This window comes from Euphorbia lathyris, chromosome 5, assembly GCF_963576675.1.
Source record: "Euphorbia lathyris chromosome 5, ddEupLath1.1, whole genome shotgun sequence".
In the NCBI taxonomy this organism is placed as follows: Eukaryota; Viridiplantae; Streptophyta; class Magnoliopsida; order Malpighiales; family Euphorbiaceae; genus Euphorbia; species Euphorbia lathyris.
The window spans coordinates 89,176,403-89,196,647 of record NC_088914.1 but is presented as its reverse complement, the minus strand read 5'-3'; the positions used below and the strand labels follow the sequence as shown (position 1 = coordinate 89,196,647).

At 34.8% G+C, this 20,245-nt stretch overlaps 1 protein-coding gene and 1 pseudogene across 4 annotated transcripts; both read left to right on the top strand.

Annotated features, from left to right (window-relative positions):
* Nucleotides 1-1,831: 1,831 nt before the first annotated feature.
* Nucleotides 1,832-19,452, top strand: LOC136228762 (pentatricopeptide repeat-containing protein At5g14770, mitochondrial-like). 4 transcript variants are annotated; one of them, XR_010688835.1, is made up of 6 exons: nt 1,832-2,249; nt 3,253-4,221; nt 4,507-5,937; nt 7,295-8,263; nt 10,228-11,528; nt 19,433-19,452. XR_010688835.1 is itself a non-coding variant. In XM_066017238.1 (5 exons), exons 1-5 carry the CDS (start codon nt 1,965-1,967, stop codon nt 11,461-11,463), a joined length of 4,890 nt encoding a protein of 1,629 aa, XP_065873310.1. In that variant the 5' UTR covers nt 1,832-1,964; the 3' UTR covers nt 11,464-12,502. The 4 variants fall into 4 exon arrangements, 2 of the variants coding, with proteins under 2 accessions (XP_065873310.1, XP_065873311.1); XR_010688834.1 differs by lacking the exon at nt 19,433-19,452 and adding an exon at nt 16,150-16,502; XM_066017238.1 differs by lacking the exon at nt 19,433-19,452 and having other exon boundaries at nt 10,228-12,502.
* On the top strand, nt 6,338-6,457 carry LOC136231515 (5S ribosomal RNA; annotated as a pseudogene).
* Nucleotides 19,453-20,245: the final 793 nt, after the last annotated feature.

The following is a 20,245-nucleotide window of genomic DNA, read 5'->3' as shown; positions in this document are numbered from 1 at the left end:
TTATTATAATAATTGTTTATAATAAAGGTTTAAAAATAAAATAAATAAATTACTGATGTTAAATTATTCTCTTTAATTACTTATGTTTATTTTTAATGTGTAAAATTTAGGGTAAATAATTTATTAGTTCCGTCATTTTATGTAACATAGTGTTTAGTTATTTTATTTTGAAAAACATATTTTAAGGTCTTTATTTTTTATCAATATTAACTCTTTGGTCCTTTCGTCTTTTTTTTTTTAGATTTTTAACCGAACATATCTTAACTTTCAAGACAACCATAATATAATACAAAAAAAGACAAAAGGACCAAATGATTAATAATGACAAATGATAGAGATTTTATAATGTGTTTTTTAAAATAAAAGGACTAAATAGTGTGTTACGTAAAAAGGAGGGACGAATAATTCATGTTTTAGTTAATATTGATAATTCTGTTTTTGTCGTAATAATTTATATTTTGTAAATTTACTATAATTTAACTTTGCCTTAGCCATTTTTTCTTTAAATATCATGTAAAGTTACTCAATGTCACATGATAAATGATATTCTTAATAACGATGTTCCAGTTTTGAGGACTATTCGTGTAAGACCCTGGTCCAATACCATGTAGATACTGTCTGTTTTGGCCCAATTCCACCAATTCCCATATTGGGTCTCACGGCTTTAAAACGCGTCTGCATGTATTGGATTCTCCTGCCCCCATCGCCATCCCTTAAGGCCGCTCCTTGCTTAGGCCTTCTTACCCCGACGCCACCCACTCCGGACCGGTTCGTCCCCGAACCACACATCGTACGTGGAGAGTCGGCTCTGCTTTGGCCCAATTCCAACACATTGGGCCTCACGACTTTAAAACGCGTCTGCATGTATTGAATTCACATCTTACTAATAAGCCACAATCACTCCCTCTCCATTTCCGATGTGGGATTCAGTTCATTCCTGCCCCCATCGCCATCCCTTAGGGCTGCTCCTTGCTCAGGCCTTCTTACCCCGACGCCACCCACTCCGGATCGGGTCGTTACAATTCGTGTTGTTAGTGTTGGAATTATCCCTTTACATTGATACATCATCAGCTATGAGTTCTAAATTGGTACTGTTCAAGTAACATTTTATTTATGATATTGCAAAAGATTTTATGTCCACTAATATGAGCATTTAATTTATCGTTATTAAGTGAGTTGTTTTTGAGTTTTTCCGTGTAAGTTGCTTTGATCTATCAAATTGAATAGCTGCATTCACATAGACCCTGACGATCACGTAAATTTAGTCATTCGCCGTTAGATCTAGACGGATTAAATATATGTCTTAGGATATTTTGAATCTCCACCTTAGAATTTTAATCCGTCTAGATCTAACAATAAATGACTAAATTTACGTAGTCATCAGGTTCCATGTGAATGCAACTGCAAATTGAAACCATATTACTTAATATTGGAAATTATGTGTTGGTTGTAATAATTTATGCTGTGTAAATTAGATCTACTTTACTTCAATTTTTCTTTAGCCATTCATTTTCAAAAATCTCACTTAAAAATTACTCAATCTCACGTAATAAATGATACTTCTAATAACTACATTCAGTTTTGAAGACTATTCGTGCCATTAGTATTGAGAATCATTAAAATCAATTCGGACATTAAACTATCAAAATCATCAATCAGGTCTAGTGAAGAATACAGAATTGTTCGGTTGGAGAGGCCGATTTTACACGCTATGGTTACTTTGTTTTTTACAAAGTACCGTTAATGGTGAAAACCACGTCAAATAACGGCTCATCTTTTAACACTTTTACCAGTACAATTTGATTATATCATTATATGCCGCTATGGGGGAAGAATGAATTCTGCTATCATCATCAGAATGAACTGTTACTTTTCCATGGCTTCATCCTTCAGACAATGAGATGGTTACAGTCCTTCAACTTCACCCCTGCTTTCCATTTATCCTTCTCCTCTAGAAACAGAACATGGAAACGCTACTTAGAGAGATTGCAACCAAATTGGTTACCAGATCGTTTCCAACTTCTCATTTTTACTTTTCTTCTAGGGTTTCTCCTTCAGTTTCCCCCTATTCTTATTCTGCGGAAGATTCACCCTTGTGGAAACGGATCAAAGTTGTAAATGACCCAAAAACCTCGCTGGTACCAGTGCTCGATCGATGGATAAGTGAAGGAAACACTGTTAAGAAATCCCTAATCCAGTCTCTCATTTGGCTTCTGAAGCGAGAGAGGCGCTATAATCATGCTTTGGAGGTAATTTTAGTGTTGTTAAGCTTCATTGAAAAGTTGAGTTCCATTGTTTTTCCTCTTGTCAGTATGCGGAAGTTTGCAGTCATGAATGCTTAGCTTTGCTAATGAATTCGTAGAGAACTTCTAAGCATTTAAGCTGATTAATCTCTGACACACCCCATGCCCAAATGCCCTTTGGGCTTGCAGCCTGCACACAGGCTCATCCCGCCATATGTTTTTAATTCCACACATAAATGAGGTTACCAGGACTCGAACACCGGCTCTGATACCATGTCATGGAACCTACCGAACTATCAGCTTGAGTTTTTGGTTAAGTCGGTTACATGACATGGTGTCAGAGCCACTAGGACCAAACAGTTGGCGGGATGAGCATGTGTTGTGCAACCTGCAAGCCCAAGGGGCATTTGCGTGTGGGGTGCGTCAAAGATTAATATAAGATCTATGATTGGGCCTTAACTATCAGCTTGAGCTTTTAGTTAAAACTGTTCCGTTGCAGTGCAGCAAATAGTATTAGCTAATTCAGTAGAAATATTTCAAATTTTGTGATGATTTTCTGTGAAATTGATAATCCTTAGAAGCTAGAATCATCCCCTAAACTGCTAAAGCTCTTCAAGCAAAACAGGCAGTAAGGCTCTACAGAGTTAAATATATGTCTATGTGTTCTTGCCATTGTTCAATGACTTTAAAGTTCTTCTTTGAGGTAATTGGTTAATCATGATTTCAAGGCTCTGCTTCTTTCACAGTGAAGTTGATTTTTTTTTTACTTAATCTATGCCTTTTTAATTCAGAGTACCTTTTTATCAAAAAAAAAAAAAAAATCAGAGTACTTTGAAGTTTTATTAGCCTAAAGAAAAGTGATACGGCAAGGTGACTTTCCGGTATTTGATTTAATTATGAACTTCGCTAAAAAGTTGAATTGCTAAAGGCTTTTGCATGCTAAAAGATGCTGAAATGTAATTTATTGACAATGAATTTGCAATATCTGACCCCTTTTCTTGTTATTCAGATATCACATTGGTTGACTAAGCATTGGTCTTCCACTTTATCTCCCACAGATGCTGCTATTCAAGTAAGCTTATTGCATAGAACTCGTGGAGTAGAACATGCAGAAAAATACTTCAACCAACTTTCAGATGAGTTAAGAACTTACCATGTCTATGCTACTCTTCTCTGCTGCTATGTGGAGGAAAATTCTGTTCAGAAAGCAGAAGCAATTATGCAAGAGATAAGAGCGAAGGAAATGGCAAAGTCATCTTACCCTTACAACTTGCTGACTAACCTTTACTCTCGAAATGGAGAATTAGACAAAATCAACACATTGATACAAGAAATGGAAAGAAATGGAATTCGTCCGGATAAGTACACACTGAGCAACCTATTGGCAGCTTCTGTTGCTGTATCTGACATTTCTGGAATGGAAAAAATCTTGAATCAGATGAACGAGGATCCTCAACTTGTTCAAGACTCGAGAACATATTCAATGGCTGCAAATGGGTATCTGAAGGTTGGGTTGATTGAGCCAGCTTTGACAATATTAAAAAAAATGGAGCAGATGTTACCCCTTGAGAAGAGCATAATGGCTTTTGGTGATCTTCTTAATCTATATGGAAAGACTGGTAGAAAAGATGAGCTTCACCGAGTTTGGAATACATATCAGAAATTATTCGAGATCAATGATGAAACATTTTGCTGCATGATGTCGTCTGTGTTGAATCTGGGAGATATTGAGGGTGCTGAAAGGATATCTAAAGAGTGGGAGTCCAAGTGCACAGAGTATGACTCTCGAGTAATGAATAGGTTTCCTGTTGCATGTTCAGGATTATGGAAACGTATAAAAAATGTAAAAGACCCAAAAGCCTTAGTGGAACCAGTGCTCGATCAATGGATCAGTGAAGGGAACACTGTGAAGAGACCTTTACTCAGGTCTCTCATTTGGCTCCTGCAAGGACACAGGCGCTATGATCATGCTACTGAGGTAATTTGGTTTTCATTCTTAGAATTACAGTAAGCAGGTTCTCTAAAGAAGAGTTTCATTGTTCTTCTTTCCTCTTTTTCGAGTATCCGTAATAGTTGTTTGAAGCAATGAATGCTGAGGTGCTTTTTACGGTTGCGTAGTATATTTCTTTTTCTATCCTCTTGTCATTGTTGAATGGCTCTGAGGCTCTGTTTAAGTTAACTCGGTAATCATGAATTTTTCATGTCTAGTTTCCTTTTTTTAACTTTCTATTTGCAGTTTCTGACCTTTTTTCTTGTTATTAAGATATCAAATTGGATGAATGCTCGTCCGAATTTCACATTATCACCCAATGATGCTGCTGCTCGACTGGGCTTAATCCGAAGAACATGTGGATTAGAACATGCAGAAACATACTTCAACACTCTTTCATTTGACTTGAGAACTTACGGTGTCTATAGTGCTCTTCTCAGCTGCTATGTACAAGAAAATTCCGTTCAGAAAGCAGAAGAAATTATGCAGGAGATGAGAGAGAAGGGAATGGCTGCATCACCTTTTCCTTACACCTTGCTGATTAACCTTTACTATCGAAATGGAAACTTTGACAAAATCAACTTATTGATTCACGAAATGGAAAGAAATGGAATCAGTCCAGATAAGTACACAATGAGCAGCCTAATGGGAGCTTATGCTGCTGCATCCGACATTACGGGGATGGAAAATATCTTGAATCAGATCAACAATGATCCCCAACTTGTTGAAGGATGGATAACATATGCAAAGGCTGCCAATGGGTATCTGAAAGTTGGGTTGACTGAGCCAGCTTTGATGATGTTAAGAAAAATTGAGAAGATAATGCCCTTCGGAAGGAGCACAAAGGCTTTTCATGGTCTTCTTACTCAATATGCAAAGACTGGAAGAAAAGATGAGCTTTACCGAGTTTGGAATAAATATAAGCAATTAGTTGAGTTGAATGACGAAACATTTTGCTGCATGATATCATCTCTTTTGAAGCTAGAAGATATTGAGGGTGCTGAACAGATCTTTGAGGAGTGGCAGTTGCAATCCACAGGGTATGACTTTCATGTACTGAATAAGCTTCTTGTTGCTTATTGCAAAAAGGGGTTGTTAGAGAAGGCTGAAGCTGCTGTAGGGAAAGCTGCAGAGAGAAGAACGCCTCATGCAAGCACCTGGTCTGTACTGGCAAGGGGATATGTAGAACAAAATCAAATACCCAAGGCAGTTGAGATGTTTAATAGAGAGATATCTGTTTCTGAAAAAGGCTGGAGACCAGATCCCATAGTGTTGAAAGCTTGTTTAGACTACTTGGAAGCGCAAGGAGATGCTGAAGGAATGGAGGAACTTATCATGTCATTAAAGCGCTTAGAACCTTTGACGGAAGATATAAATCGCAGATTAACAAGGACTTATATTGCCAGTGGAAAGGTCGAGGATCTTCATCAGAGTATGATGAATGATTTTCCTGCTGATGAAGAAATGAACAAATTGATTACCAGATCGCTTCCAACTTCTCATTTGTACTTCTCTTCTTCGTCTTCTTATGATGAGGAAGATTCAGGATTATGGAATCGTATAAAAATTACAACAGATCCTAAAGCCTCATTGGTACCAGTACTGGATCAATGGATCAGTGAAGGAAATGCTGTTAGGAAACCAATACTCGAGTCTCTCATTTTGCTTCTGCAGCGAGAGAGGCGCTATAATCATGCTTTGGAGGTAATTTCTTGTTGTTCGAAGAAGAGCTTCATTTTTTTTCCACTTTTTCTTAGTGTCAGTAACCATTTGAACCAAAAGCTTAACCTTTTAAGGTCCAAGAATAGTTTTTATATTAATCTCTAACACATCCCCTCATGTGAATGCCCTCTGGGCTTGAAGCGTGCACAACACTGACCCGTTTTACCATGCGTTGAAATTTAATCAATAAATGGGGTTGCCAGAATTCGAACCTTCGACCACTTGGTCTACGAGGCTATGATACTATGTCAGGAACCATTTGAACCAAAAGCTTAAGCTGATGGTTAAGGTCCAAGAATAGCTTTTACATTAATCTTAACACTTAGCATTCTTAATATGGATGTTTGAAGCAACGAATGCTCCATGTTTTGTGTGATACTTATTTTGTGTAGATATTTGAGATTTAGTTTCCGGATCCCATCAGAACTCCGAAGTTAAACGTGCTTGGGCGATAGTAGTACTAAGATGGGTGACCTCTTGGGAAGTCCTCGTGTTGCGGGCCGCCCTTTTTTTTTTTATTTGAGATTTAGTTTAGGAGCGGTCTCTTGCCAAAAAAATTGGTAGGGTAAGGCTTGCCCCCAGTACACCCTTGTGGTGGGACCCCTCCCTGGACCCTCGCTTAGCGTTGGCCCGGACGGGCCACCCTTTATTTGAGATTTAGTTTCTTCAAATTTATGCTACTGCTAGGGAATTCTTAGAGAACTTCTAAGAATTTAAGTTGATTGATTCAGTACAGGAAATAGTGTTAGATAAGTCAGTAGCATTTTCAATTTTGGTGATGATTTCTCTTAAACTAATAATCCTTTTAGAAGCTAGGACCTTCCCTCATGGGACAAAACAACTGCTGAATTTCTTCAAGCCATACAGGCAGTAAGGCTCTACAGAGTTGCATACATGTCTATATGCCCTTGTCATTGTGGAATGGCTTTAAGACTTGTTAATAGAGATAATAATAAAAGCTATTATTGGGCCTTAAATATCAGCTTAAGCTTTTAGTTCCATTGGTTCCATGACAAGTCTCTTCTTTAACTTGATTCCTTAATCATGAATTTCAAGGCTCTGCTTCTTTCCCACTGAAGTTGACATCTTTATTTTTTTCGCTTATCTAAGCCTTTTGAATCCAAAGTACTTTGAATTGTTAATTGACGAAAGAAGGTCACCCAAAAAGGTGATTTTCCAGCATTTTAGTTGTCAAAATAATTATGAAATGCTTGGAAAATTTGAATTGCTAGAGATTTTTGTCATGCTTAAAGATAGTGAATTTTATATTAAGCCACTGGATTCTAAATGCGTATTTTATTATTATTTGCAATTTCTGACTCCTTTTCTTGTTATTCAGATATCGCATTGGATGACTAAGCGTCAGTGTTACACTTTATCGCCTGCAGATGCTGCTATTCGTTTGAGCTTGTTTGAAAGAGCTCGTGGATTAGAACATGCAGAAACATACTTTAGCCAACTTTCAGATGAGTTAAGAACCTACGATGCCTATGCTACTCTTCTCTGCTGCTATGTGCAAGAAAATTCTGTTCAAAAAGCAGAAGCAATTATGCAGGAGATGAGAGAGAAAGGAATTGCAAAGTTATCTTATCCTTACAACTTGCTGACTAATCTTTACGCTCGAAATGGATATTTTGACAAAATCAACATATTGATACAAGAAATGGAAAGAAATGGAATTAGTCCAAATAAGTACACAATGTGGAACCAAATGTCAGCTTGTGCTACTGCATCTAACATTTCTGGGATGGAAAAAATCTTGAATCAGATCAACAACGATCCTAACCTTGCTGACGAATGGACTACATACTCAATGGCTGCATATGGATATCTGAAAGTTGGGTTGATTGAGCCAGCCTTGACAATGTTAAGAAAAGTGGAGGAGTTGTTGCCCCTTGAAAGGAGCACAAGGGCTTTTGATAGGCTTCTTAGTCTATACGAAAAGACTGGTATGATAGATGAGCTTTACCGAGTTTGGAATACATACAAGCATTTAGTTGAGCTGAATGATGAAACATTTTGCTGCATGATGGCATCTGTGTTGAAGCTGGGAGATATTGAGGGTGCTGAAAGGATCTCTGAAGAGTGGGACTCCCAATGCAGAGAGTATGACTTTCGAGTAATGAATAGGCTTCCTGTTGCTTGTTCAAGATTATGGAAGCGTATCAAAATTGTGAAAGACCCAAAAGCCTCAGTGGTACCAGTGCTTGATCAGTGGATAAGTGAAGGGAATACTATTGAGGAACCTCTGTTCACCTCTCTCATTTGGCTCCTGCGAGGATACAGGTGCTATAATCATGCTAACGAGGTAATTTTCTTTTCTTTCTTGGAATTACAGTGAGCAGGTTGTTTATAGAAGAGTTTCATTTTTCTTTTTTTTTCCTCTTGTTTGAGCATCTTTAATGTGGTTCTTTGAAGCAATGACTGCTCTCTTTTGAGTATTCTTTTTTCTGAATATTTGAGATTTTGTTACTTTACGTATCTGCTAATTTAAGTAACAAATGTTTCATGTGAATTTGTGGTGTGAAGAATTCTTAGAAAACCTTTAAAATTTTATGCATTTTATGATGTCGAGTATTGATTCTCTCTCTCTCTTTTCTTTCTGCTTGAAAAGTACACGGTAATCTTTGAAATGGAGCTGATTAGTGCACTGCATAAAATGGTTTTACTTGATTCAGTAACAATTTGAAGTTTATTATGTTTTCTCTGAAACTAATAATTGCTAGACAGCTACCCAAAGAGCTCCTAAAGCTCTTCAAGCCAACCAGCTGACTCAGTGCTTGATAGAGTTATTTATGTGATGCAACACATCTGTGTATATGATCTTGTCATTGTTGGATGGCTCCTCTTTTAGTTAGTTCCTGAATCATTAATTTATCATATGCCTTTGTCATGTTGGAGATTGTAGCTTTTTGTTTATCTAAACCTTTTCAATTTGGAGCCTTTCTAAGTTCTAATTACTGGAAGAAAAGTGACACAAGAAGGCAACATTCCAGTGTTTGATTTGTCAAAAGTAGTTAGAATAGTTGAATTGCTAGAGGTGTTTGCCCTACTTAAATATGGAAATTTTTATATTAAACCACTCCACTGTTGTTAGAATCGTACGATTCACGAGTCGACTCGTAGGATTCGATCCGATTCATGAAGATTTCGAGTCGTATCTATGGTACGACTCGAACTCTTCATGAATCGGACATGAATCGGCCGAATCGGTGGTGACTCGGCCGAATCCATCGATTCGGCCGATTCATGACACCATTAGAAAAAAACACTGTTTTCCATGAAAACGTCTGGAGAAGCAGTGTCGGAACAAGGGATGGGTTAGCCTGGGCTGGAAAAGAAAGGGCGGCAGAGGTTTGGATGAAGGAAGGATCAGGAGGGCGGCGGAAGTTGTGATGATCGAAAAATTAGGTTACACAATGTAGAAGATGAAGGCTTTATCTTATTAATTATTTTTTATGTTTTAATTTAAGGAGTCTCAAGTGAAACGGTGAGTTTAAAGTCAAATGGTGAATTTTAATCATTGCTCTCAACTTTTTCAGATTCTCACCCATACCCTTAATAAAATTCTTCCTATTTACATAAAAGAAAAACTTATTTTTAATTCTTTTCCACTACAATAAGCTCCATATATTTAAATTGTTTGATTTTTTTTTTAATAAACTATAATTAATCTATGCACTTTCATGTATCCAAAATCCTTGTTATATATATAAAAAAACAGTTAATATATATATATATATATTATTTAAGATTTAAAATTATGTAATATTAATTGTATAATTTCCATATAATTATTAGATTTATAAGTGTAGATATAATTTTTTTAGACTAGTATTTAAAGTTAAATATGGTTAATATTTTAATTTTTATAATATTTTGAATTTGATCCGAATCTTACGATTCGATTCGATTCACGAGTCCCGATTCACAAAATGAGATTTCGAGTCACGAGTCGAATCTCGATTTAACAACTATGAACCACTCCTATTCGCGTTTGTGATATTATTTGGATTAGAGTACTATGGTAGTTATTGTTATTTTCAAAAACAACATATTTAAGGTAGTGCCTTATAAAAAGTTGTTCAAATAACTGACTCACAACACACTGCTGTTGTGGAACAATTCAAAAGTTAATTGTGGTTCTTGAGTTTATTAGTCTATTCTGGATAGGGGAACTCGGACGAGCAACCACCCAAAAAACCTAGATTTTATGTGTATTTTGCATTTTGCTCTCCATTTACAATTTCTGACCATTCTCTTGTTGTTCAGATAACACATTGGGTGACTAAACGTCGGTATTTTAGCTTAACACCTAGTGGTGCTGCTGTTCGGCTGGGCTTAATCCATAAAACACATGGTGTAGAACAAGCAGAAACATACTTCAATGAACTTCCAAATGAGTTAAAATCTTATCATGTCTATGGTGCTCTCCTGTGCTGCTATGTGAAAGAAAATTCTGTTAAAAAAGCAGAAGCCATTATGCAGGAGATGAGAGAGAAGGGAATGACAAAGACACCTTATCCTTACAACTTGCTGACTACCCTTTACTCTCGAAAGGGAGAATTGGACAAAATCAACTTATTGGTACAAGAAATGAAAAGAAATGGACTCACTCCAAATAGGTTCACAATGGGCAACCTAATGGCAGGTTATGTTGCTACATCTAACATTTCTGGGATGGAAGAAACCTTGAATCAGGTCAACAAGACTCCTCGGTTTATCGAATGGCAGAAGTATTCAATAGCTGCAAATGGATATCTGGAGAGTGGGTTGATTGAGCCAGCTTTTACAATGTTAAGAAAAATGGAGGAGATAATGCCCCTCGGAAAGGACACGAAGGCTTTCAATTATCTTCTTACTCTATATGTGAAGACTGGTAGAAAAGATGAGCTTTACCGAGTTTGGAATAAATACAGGCAATCAGTTCAGCTGAATGTTGATAATGTTTGCTGTATGATATCATCTCTCTCAAAGCTGGAAGATATTGAGGGTGCTGAAAGAATCTTTGAAGAGTGGGAGTCCCACTGCACAAAATACGACTTTCGAGTACTAAATAGGCTTCTTATTGCTTATTCCAAAAATGGTTTATTAGAAAAAGCTGAAGCAGCTGTAGTGAAAACTGCGGAGGGAAGAAAGATTTATCCAAGCACATGGAATGTATTGGCAAGGGAATACACAGAACATAATCAAATGTGCAAGGCAGTTGAAATGTTTAAGAAAGCAATATCTGCTTCACAAAATAGCTGGAAACCATGTCCGACAGTGTTGAATGCTTGTTTGTACTATTTGGAAGAGCAGGGAGATGTTGAAGGAATGCAGGAACTTATCAAGTCATTAAAAAACTTAGAACCTTTGACGAAGGATATGTATCATAGATTAGAAAGGACTTCTATTGCCACTGGAAAGGTCCATTGTCTTGATCAGACTTTGATGAATGAATTTCCTACCGATGAAGAAATAAATAAGATCCTTCCTGAAGCTAAGTCAAGTGCAGGGGGGAAGTGATCAAGCTTCTTTCCTTGAAAATATGTTTGAAGTCATTGCTAAGCACCAACTTACTTATAATCAAGGTATGTCAGCAATTCCTTCATGCAATTTACTGATTGTGATATAGAATATTTCATTTAACACTCTTTTTGGTAGGGGTGAGAATGGACCATTTCGGTTCAAAACCCAAATCGAATAGAGGGGACTTTTCTAAAACGAACCGAATTGAATTATATTTCAGTTCGGTTCAGTCAAAAGTTTCATATGACCTCACATTATTGCCCAATTGGATTCAACAACTCCCGTGGCGAACAACATGTTGAATGTAATTTGACAATAAAATGAGACCATTTGAAACTTTTGAAAATTCAGATACAATTAAAGTTTTGGACTAAGAATAGGAGGCAACAAATGTATTAAGCCTTTAAAAGGGGGCTTAATATATCATCTGTCTGCTTAACTTGTAAAAAAAGTTTGATTGACCACTTGGACTTTCAAAGTGTCATAATAATTCTTTCAATTTGCTTAAAATGTCCCGATAGCCCCTTTAAATTGCTTAAAATGTAGTCAATTAATCATTCGGTTGCAAGAAGTAAGCTGATTGCACGCGCGATTGGGTATGAGGTTCTAGGAAATGTTTTATAGTTGAACAAGTAAGAACTTTCTTTTTAATATGTTCTAATCTATTTTGTGCATTATGTAAAAACATTTTAAGACGCACACCTTCTGCATTAAGTAATTGACTACATTTTAAACAAGTTGAAGGGGTTATGGAGATATTTTGAAAGTTTAGGGACCAATCAAGTTTTTGGACAAGTTCAAAAAGCGAATGATATATTAAGCCTTAAAAATTCCAAGAGGTTGATGTGGCACAAGCAACCCGTGATAGTAGATCATATGTACCACAATGTTCAGTTATCCTTAAGTTCAACTATTTGATGTGCAAAATTGAATGTCAAGTATCAAAGTGTGAAATAGGTTAAAAGTTGAGCATCATGTGTAAATTACTCGAATGTACAGTTGTCATCTTTTATTATAACCATCATTTTTTGGAGAAGTGCAAATTTATTCCTTTAACTCATGAAGTGGTAAATTTTTATCCACGTTTTCATGGAATATCAATTTTACTTCTATCCGACAAAAAACCCGGGCAGATTGGATTTACCGTTATTTGACTAACATATTGGATCTCCAAACAAATTTATCGATAAATTGCATTAGTTTCGTACACTTAGACATATTTCTAATTGTTTTTGTTTAATAACATAGTAAACATTTTAGATAATTTTTGTGTGATTAACTGAGATATACCAGACTTAGTTATTGAAATTTTTAAATATAATTAAAATTTGGATGGTCTGATATGACAGTTAAATAGTGGGAATAAAGGTAAACCAATCTATAAAATTGTTCATATTTGGAAGCTATCAGTAAAATGTTGTACAGATATGAATCTTTGTCTTGGCTAATTAAAAGCCAATATTTGGGGTGTTTGTGGGGACATTATTTGGAAGTGTTTTTTTAATTTTTATTTGTATTATTTATATTTTATATTTTAATAATTTATATATAAATTAATTTAAAACATATTTTACATACTAAATATCAGTTATGAATATCCTAATAGGATAAGACTCAAATTTGTCTCTATCAATCTTGGGAAAGTGTATATGTAATAATATTAATTTTTTTAAGCAAAGATCGATTTTATTTCTAATGGAATATTTGAGTTGGTTGGTTTGGTAGTTAATTGACTTGTATTTAATCTTTAAAATAAATTTATTAATGAACTGAAGTAGATTTATGCATTTTGGTAGGTTATTTCTAACCATAAATATTTTGAACACTGATAATTTTGTGTGATTAATTTATATATGGTAGACGTTGTTGTTGGTATTTAGTAGGTTTTTGTAATCTATATATAATATAAAACAGTAACGACGTCACTTCCTCCTTTTTTACTGATAAAAAATATAATATATTAACTTTAGTTATATTATTATTTATTTATAAAAAGATTATTTTATCCGTACTATATCTAAGAGTTCTACAGAATTTAAATTAATCCCTAAAATCTTTCTAATTCTCTGCATATCTATATCTAAACGTTCTACATAATTTAAATTAATCCCTAAAATCTCTCTAATTCTCTGCATATCTATATATAATATATAATATAAAACAGTAACGATAGAGCTGAGGTGTCACTTCCTCCTTTTTTACTGATAAAAAATATAATATAAAACATAATATATTAACTTTAGTTATATTATTATATTTATTTATAAAAAGATTATTTTATCTGTACTATATTTAAGAGTTCTACATAATTTAAATTAATTCTTAAAATCTCTCTAATTCTCTGCATATCTATATCTAAAAGTTCTACATAATTTAAATTAGTCCCTAAAATCTCTCTAATTCTCTGCATATCTATCTATATATAATATAAAACAGTAACGATGGAGCTAAGGTGTCACTTCCTCTTTTTTTACTGATAAAAAATATAATATAAAATATAATGTATTAACTTTAGTTATATTATTCTTATCAAAAAAAAAAAAACTTTAGTTATATTATTATATTTATTTGTAAAAAGATTATTTTATCTGTACTATATTTAAGAGATCTACATAATTTAAATTAATTCCTAAAATCTCTCTAATTCTCTGCATATCTATATCTAAAAGTTATACATAATTTAAATTAATCCATAAAATATCTCTAATTCCCTGCATATCTATATCTAAAAGTTCTACATAATTAAAATTACTCCCTAAAATCTCTCTAATTCTCTGCATATCTATATTCTATATAAAACAGTAACGATGGAGATGAGGTGTCACTTCCTCCTTTTTTATTGATAAAAAAATATAATATATTAACTTTAGTTATATTATTATATTTATTTATAAAAAGATTATTTTATCCGTATTATATCTAAGAGTTCTACATAATTTAAATTAATCCCTAAAATCTCTCTAATTCTCTGCATATCTATTCTATATATAATATAAAACAGTAACGATGGAGCTGAGGTGTCACTCCCCCCTTTTTTACTGATAAAAAATATAATATAAAATATAATATATTAACTTGAGTTATATTATTATATTTATTTATAAAAAGATTATTTTATCAGTACTATATCTAAGAGTTCTACATAATTTAAATTAATCCCTAAAATCTCTCTAATTCTCTGCATATCTATATCTAAAAGTTCTACATAATTTAAATTAATCCCTAAAATCTCTCTAATTTTCTGTATATCTATATCTAAAAGTTCTGCACAATTTAAATTAATCTCTAAAATCTCTCTAATTCTCTGCATATCTATATCTAAAAGTTCTACATAATTTAAATTAGCTCCTAAAATCTCTCTATTTCTTTGCATATCTATATATAATATAAAACAGTAACGATGGAGCTGAGGTGTCACTTCCTCATTTTTTATATCATTAATTGTAATTATTAATTATATTTTTGTTAATATTTATATATTAAGATGAATCCGTGCATCGCACGGGTCAAAAACTAGTTGTGTTAATAAAGATGTTGGAATGGAACGTCTAATGTGGTAGCCAATAAAAAAATTGTCAATTTGCCCATTCAATTTTTTATTATTATTTAAGAATAAAATTGATCTTCTTTAAAAACGTTAAGAGTAAAGTTTTTCCAAATCGTATGTTATAGACAAATATGCATTTTCTTAGTAAATTTAGATCTTATCTTCAAACTAATAACAAATGGCTAACAACAGCAGTAAACAACTAATTTAGCTAGTCATTTTGTACTATTTCAATTTAGCTAGTTTCTTTTGATTAGCTTTTTTTTCGTTCTTTGTTTTTCATTTTTTTTTCTTTAATTTTAGGAAAAATTACAAAACTAGGTCAAATGGGAGGCTTATTTACATATTTAACCCATTTACTCAACCTACTACATATCTATATTGATTTTGTGTGACTTTCCTATAATACCCCTAACCTTCCCACTTCCCACAACGCGAACGGCTGGTTCCCTATTCTCCTTGGTTACACAAAAAGTTGGCTCCTCCATTAATGATTTCAAGACTTTTGATCTTCCTATCTTCCTTTAAATTGCACGAAATCTGCACCATTTCGCCAAATCACAATGAATTTCTCTTTTTCCTCTCTTCATCTCTTGATTCTGCAACTTCCTAATCCTAGAAAACGAAGCCATGGTTCTTCATCTTCCTGTTCCTGCTCGTTACTTGGTTTCTTTCTTCTTGTTACCATGAAAGAAATGGTTATTCTACGTTATTTCCATCGTTTTTCCCAGTTTATCATATTGTTATTGTCGCTTTTATGGGTGAAAGGCGCGAAAAATGTAAGTATCTGCTGTTTTTTCTGCGTTTTTTCATGAATACACTTCGCGTAGTCGATGATTTCGCGAAGATCTGCGAAGAGAAAGAGCCTGAAACGTGACGATCTACTTCATGAATCGATTAGTTCGCGAAGTCTGCGAGTAGAAAAGTTCATGATTTCCCTCGCAGACTTCGCGAAAGCATCGATATGCGACGTAGATCGTCACGTTTCAGACCTCGCATACCTCGCGAAAACATCGATTAGCGAAGTAAAATCACCTCTTTCCCTGCAGATTTACATTCGCATGCTTCGCTAATCCTCATTTCGCGAAGCCAAAATCGTCTTTTTCCCTGCCTAACACGATTAATTTTTTCTGAAGGTGGTTGATTACATAACATCCATTTCTAGAAGGCGGTGTCCTCAGATCTAGGGGAGATAACTTTCCTTCATGTATAGGGAGAAATTGCCCTCAAGATTGACACATTCACTTTAAAATGATTGGTTAGGAGAGATTGTGCCAATCTTGGTGTGCACCACGGGACACGTCCATCCCAAAAGGTCTGGACTTCCATTCCTCATCCCAAAAGGTCTGGACTTCCTGTAGAGGGAGAAATTACTCATCCACTTCAAAATTGGTACCAGATTAGTCAGGTTTACTTTGAAGTGATTTGTTAGGAGTTTATTGTGGCAATCTTGTTGTAAATTTTGATAATGTTATGATTTTAATGTTAGAATCCGTTGTTGTTTGGCATTTTTTGTTATATACCACTTCGCGAATTAGCTTTAAAACACATCCAGGCTTCGCATATGCTAATTAAATTCATCAAGTAAACCTAAACATTAGCTTCGCAGGCTTCGCATAATGTCGAATCTGCGAAGTCAGACGGGAGGGAGGGAGACGCGCGTAAATATTGAGGGTATTATGGGAAACTCACACAAAATCAGTCTAGATATGTAGTAGGTTGAGTAAATGGGTTAAATATGTAAATGGGTCTCCCATTTGATCCATTTTTATAATTTACCCTTAAATTTTATTTACATTTAATAATGAAAATAGATAGCCAAATAGCAAAACATAAAGTTTGGCTAGCTAATATTATATTATTATAAATAGTCAAATAACTAATTAGTATTGGAGGTATTTTTTTCTTTTGAAAAACACCAGTTTATTAAGAATCTAAAATCAACAAATCGATAAGGAATGGAGGTGGGCATTCCCACTCTCCATGAACAGACTTTGAAATGGCAACTTTAGCAAGAGCATGGGCGTTGAACGTTTTGCAAAAGAAATAGTGCACTCAACTAAATCCTCTAAAAATAACCGATAGTTCGCTTACGATAGGAAAAATCAAGCTCCCGAGAAATGATTGTCTGTACTGCCAGCAGGCTATTAGAATGAATGTTGGCCTTGGATATATTTTTGTTTTTGAGTCAGCTTAAAGCCTCCCGTATTGCCATTATCTCTGATGTGAGAGCGTCATACAGTCCCTCGAAAGCTCCATGTGCTGCTACTATGTACTTGCCACGGTGGTCTCGCAGAACAAATCCAAATGAACTATGCCCTTCCTCGCTAAAGTTACTAGCATCAACATTTAGGCCAAGAAAGCCCGCAAGCGGAGCAAGCCACTACTCAACCTGAACATTGCTTTGCTGCATACTTGAGGTTCGGGTGTTCAGCGCCACTGTCCATTCCATCCAAGCACTTCGGCTAATTTATGTACATGTCCTGCAGTACTCAGTTTATTCTCCCAAACACTTTTTTCCTATGAGTACATATTAACCACATAATAGCAAGTGTTTCACCAAGTACTTCTTTTGATGATAAATTAATAAATTAAGTACATCAGTGAACCATGTAACAAAACTAGATATGGCCCTCATTTTGTCATCATTGAAAAAGTGCCCCATACCTGTTGCGCAAAAGGGCAGGAGATAAAACATCGTGTTCCCTATAAAAAGTTAGATAAAACACCTTACGAATTATGGAAAGGTTTTAAGCCTAACTTGAGTCATCTTAAAGTGTGGGGGTGTTTGGGCAAGATTGGAATTCCTGATTTCCAAATGAGTAAAATTGGACCTAAGACTTGGGATGCTATTTTCATTGGTTATGCATCTAATAGTGCTACATATAGACTTATTACTAAAGATGCATCTGGTTTTGGTCCTATTAAAGAGTCAAGGAATGTTGAGTTTTTTTAGCATATTTTTCCCATGAAAGTGAATGTTCAATCATATGTATCTCCTGTTTTACCTGTTACATCTTCTTCTTCTAATTTGAATCATGACGTTCCATCATCTAGTGAGACTATAGAACCTCGATGGAGTAAAAAAGCTAGGACTAATATTAGTTTTGGACCTGATTTCATTACTACTTTCTTGATTGAGCATGAATTGATAAATGAGCATAATATGTGTGCATTCCTTTTAGAAGTTGAACCTAAGACATATGATGAGGCTATGAGATCAGTTTACTCTAGTTTTTGGTTAGAGGCCATACATAGTGAAATTGAGTCACTCATAAGTAACAATACTTGGGTTCTATGTCACCTTTCTAGAGGTTGTAATGCATTAAGTAGTAGATGGATCTTTACAAAGAAATGCAAACCTGATGGGACAATTGATAAATTTAAAGCTCGACTAGTTGTTGGTGGACATCGTCAAAAGAAAGGTATTGATTTCTTTGACACTTATTCTCCGGTTACTAAAATAGTTACCATTAGGTCTTTGATTCCAATTACATCCATCCATAATCTTGTTGTGCATCAAATGGATGTGAAAACTGCCTTTTTGAATGGTGATTTGAATGAGGAGATTTATATGAAGCAACCAGAAGGTTGTATAGTTCCTGGAAACAAGGTATGCAAGCTTGTTCGATCTTTATATGGACTGAAATAGGCACCTAAACAATGGTATGATAAATTCCATCAAACTATTATTTCTAATGGTTTTCAGGTAAATGATTCTGATGCTTGTGTTTATTCCAAATCTGTTAATATTGGTTGTGTTATTATATGCCTATACGTGGATGACATGTTAATCTTTGGCACTAATATGGATATAGTCCTTTCAACCAAGGAATTCCTAAGTTCTTGTTTTGAAATGAAGGACTTAGGTGAGGCAGATGTGATTCTTGGCATTAAGATTACTAGGACTACATATGGAATGTCTTTAAACCAATCCCATTATATCGAGAAAATTTTGAAAAAGTTTAATCATTTTGATTACATTCCTGTGAAAATTCCATATGATCCCAGTATTCATTTAAAAAAAGAATAAGGGTGTAAGTGTATCACAAGAGGAGTATGCCAAGATAATTGGAAACATTATGTTTTTAATGAATTATACTAGACCCGATATAGCATATACAGTTAGTAGATTGAGCAGGTATACTCACAATCCTAATCACGAACATTGGGGTGCTTTGATTAGATTGTTGAAATACCCTGAAAGGTACTATTAATTATAGTTTGCATTATCAAAGGACACCATGTGTTTTAGAAGGTTTTTGTGATGCTAATTGGGGTCTGATAATGATGAAATTCATTCTACTAGTGGCTATGTTTTCACTCTTGCTGGCGGTGCTATTTCTTGGAAATCTTCTAAACAGACTTGTCTTGCTAAATCAACAATGGAATCTGAATTTATTGCATTAGAATTGGCAGGTAATGAAGCTGAATGGCTAAGGATCCTGCTAGTTGATATTCAATTATGGGGGAAGCTAACTCCATCAGTATCAACCCATTGCGATTCTCAAGCTGCAATTGTGGTGGCGAATAGTCGGTCTTATAATAGGAAAAGAAGACATATTCGCTTGAGACATGCTGTTGTTCGAAATCTGATCAGAAATAATGTGATATCACTTGAGTTTGTAAGATCAGAGCGAAATATTACAGATCCTCTGACCAAAGGCCTTTGCAGAAAAATAGTACTGGAATCAGCACAAAGAATGAGTTTAAAGCCTATTGAGGAGTAATTTGAAATTGATACCCAACTTAGAGATTGTTAGAGTATAAGGCAATGTAATTAATGAATAACATGCCTAAGGTTGCTGAAGGGCTGTTGGGGCATGCTTAGGCTGCTAGTAGGATCAATATGTCTCTTTGACTATAGGAGTAATATCAGGAGCTACCATAGTTTTAAAAAGCGAAAGGTGAGTCAAGACGACAAGGGAAAAATATCGTCTTGAGGCGAGGCGAGGCGACGACCTCTCGCACGTGAGGCGACAAAAAATTAGAAAATCAAATTAAATTAAATTAACTCACTAAAAACTAGTAGTACTTAAAGATAGTTTAATTTCTAAACTTGTAAACTAAAATAACTTAAAGTGTAATAATAAAGTGCTAATTCTTAAATCAAAATAGCATAATATCAAGCATCTTCATCCTCCAAATCCAACTCCTCATCAATACCACTTGTCACGGGGCCCGTCCGAAGGCCTAGCCAATGCCCCGTGTGGCGCCGAGGTTTCCTCGAGT

Bases quoted from the DNA above. Each gene is read 5' to 3' on its own strand.
- LOC136228762 (XM_066017238.1), top strand. From the start codon at position 1,965: ATGGAAACGCTACTTAGAGAGATTGCAACCAAATTGGTTACCAGATCG. The intron at 2,250-3,252 runs GTAATTTTAGTG...CTTGTTATTCAG, and splicing joins GCTATAATCATGCTTTGGAG to ATATCACATTGGTTGACTAA. The intron at 8,264-10,227 runs GTAATTTTCTTT...CTTGTTGTTCAG, and splicing joins GCTATAATCATGCTAACGAG to ATAACACATTGGGTGACTAA.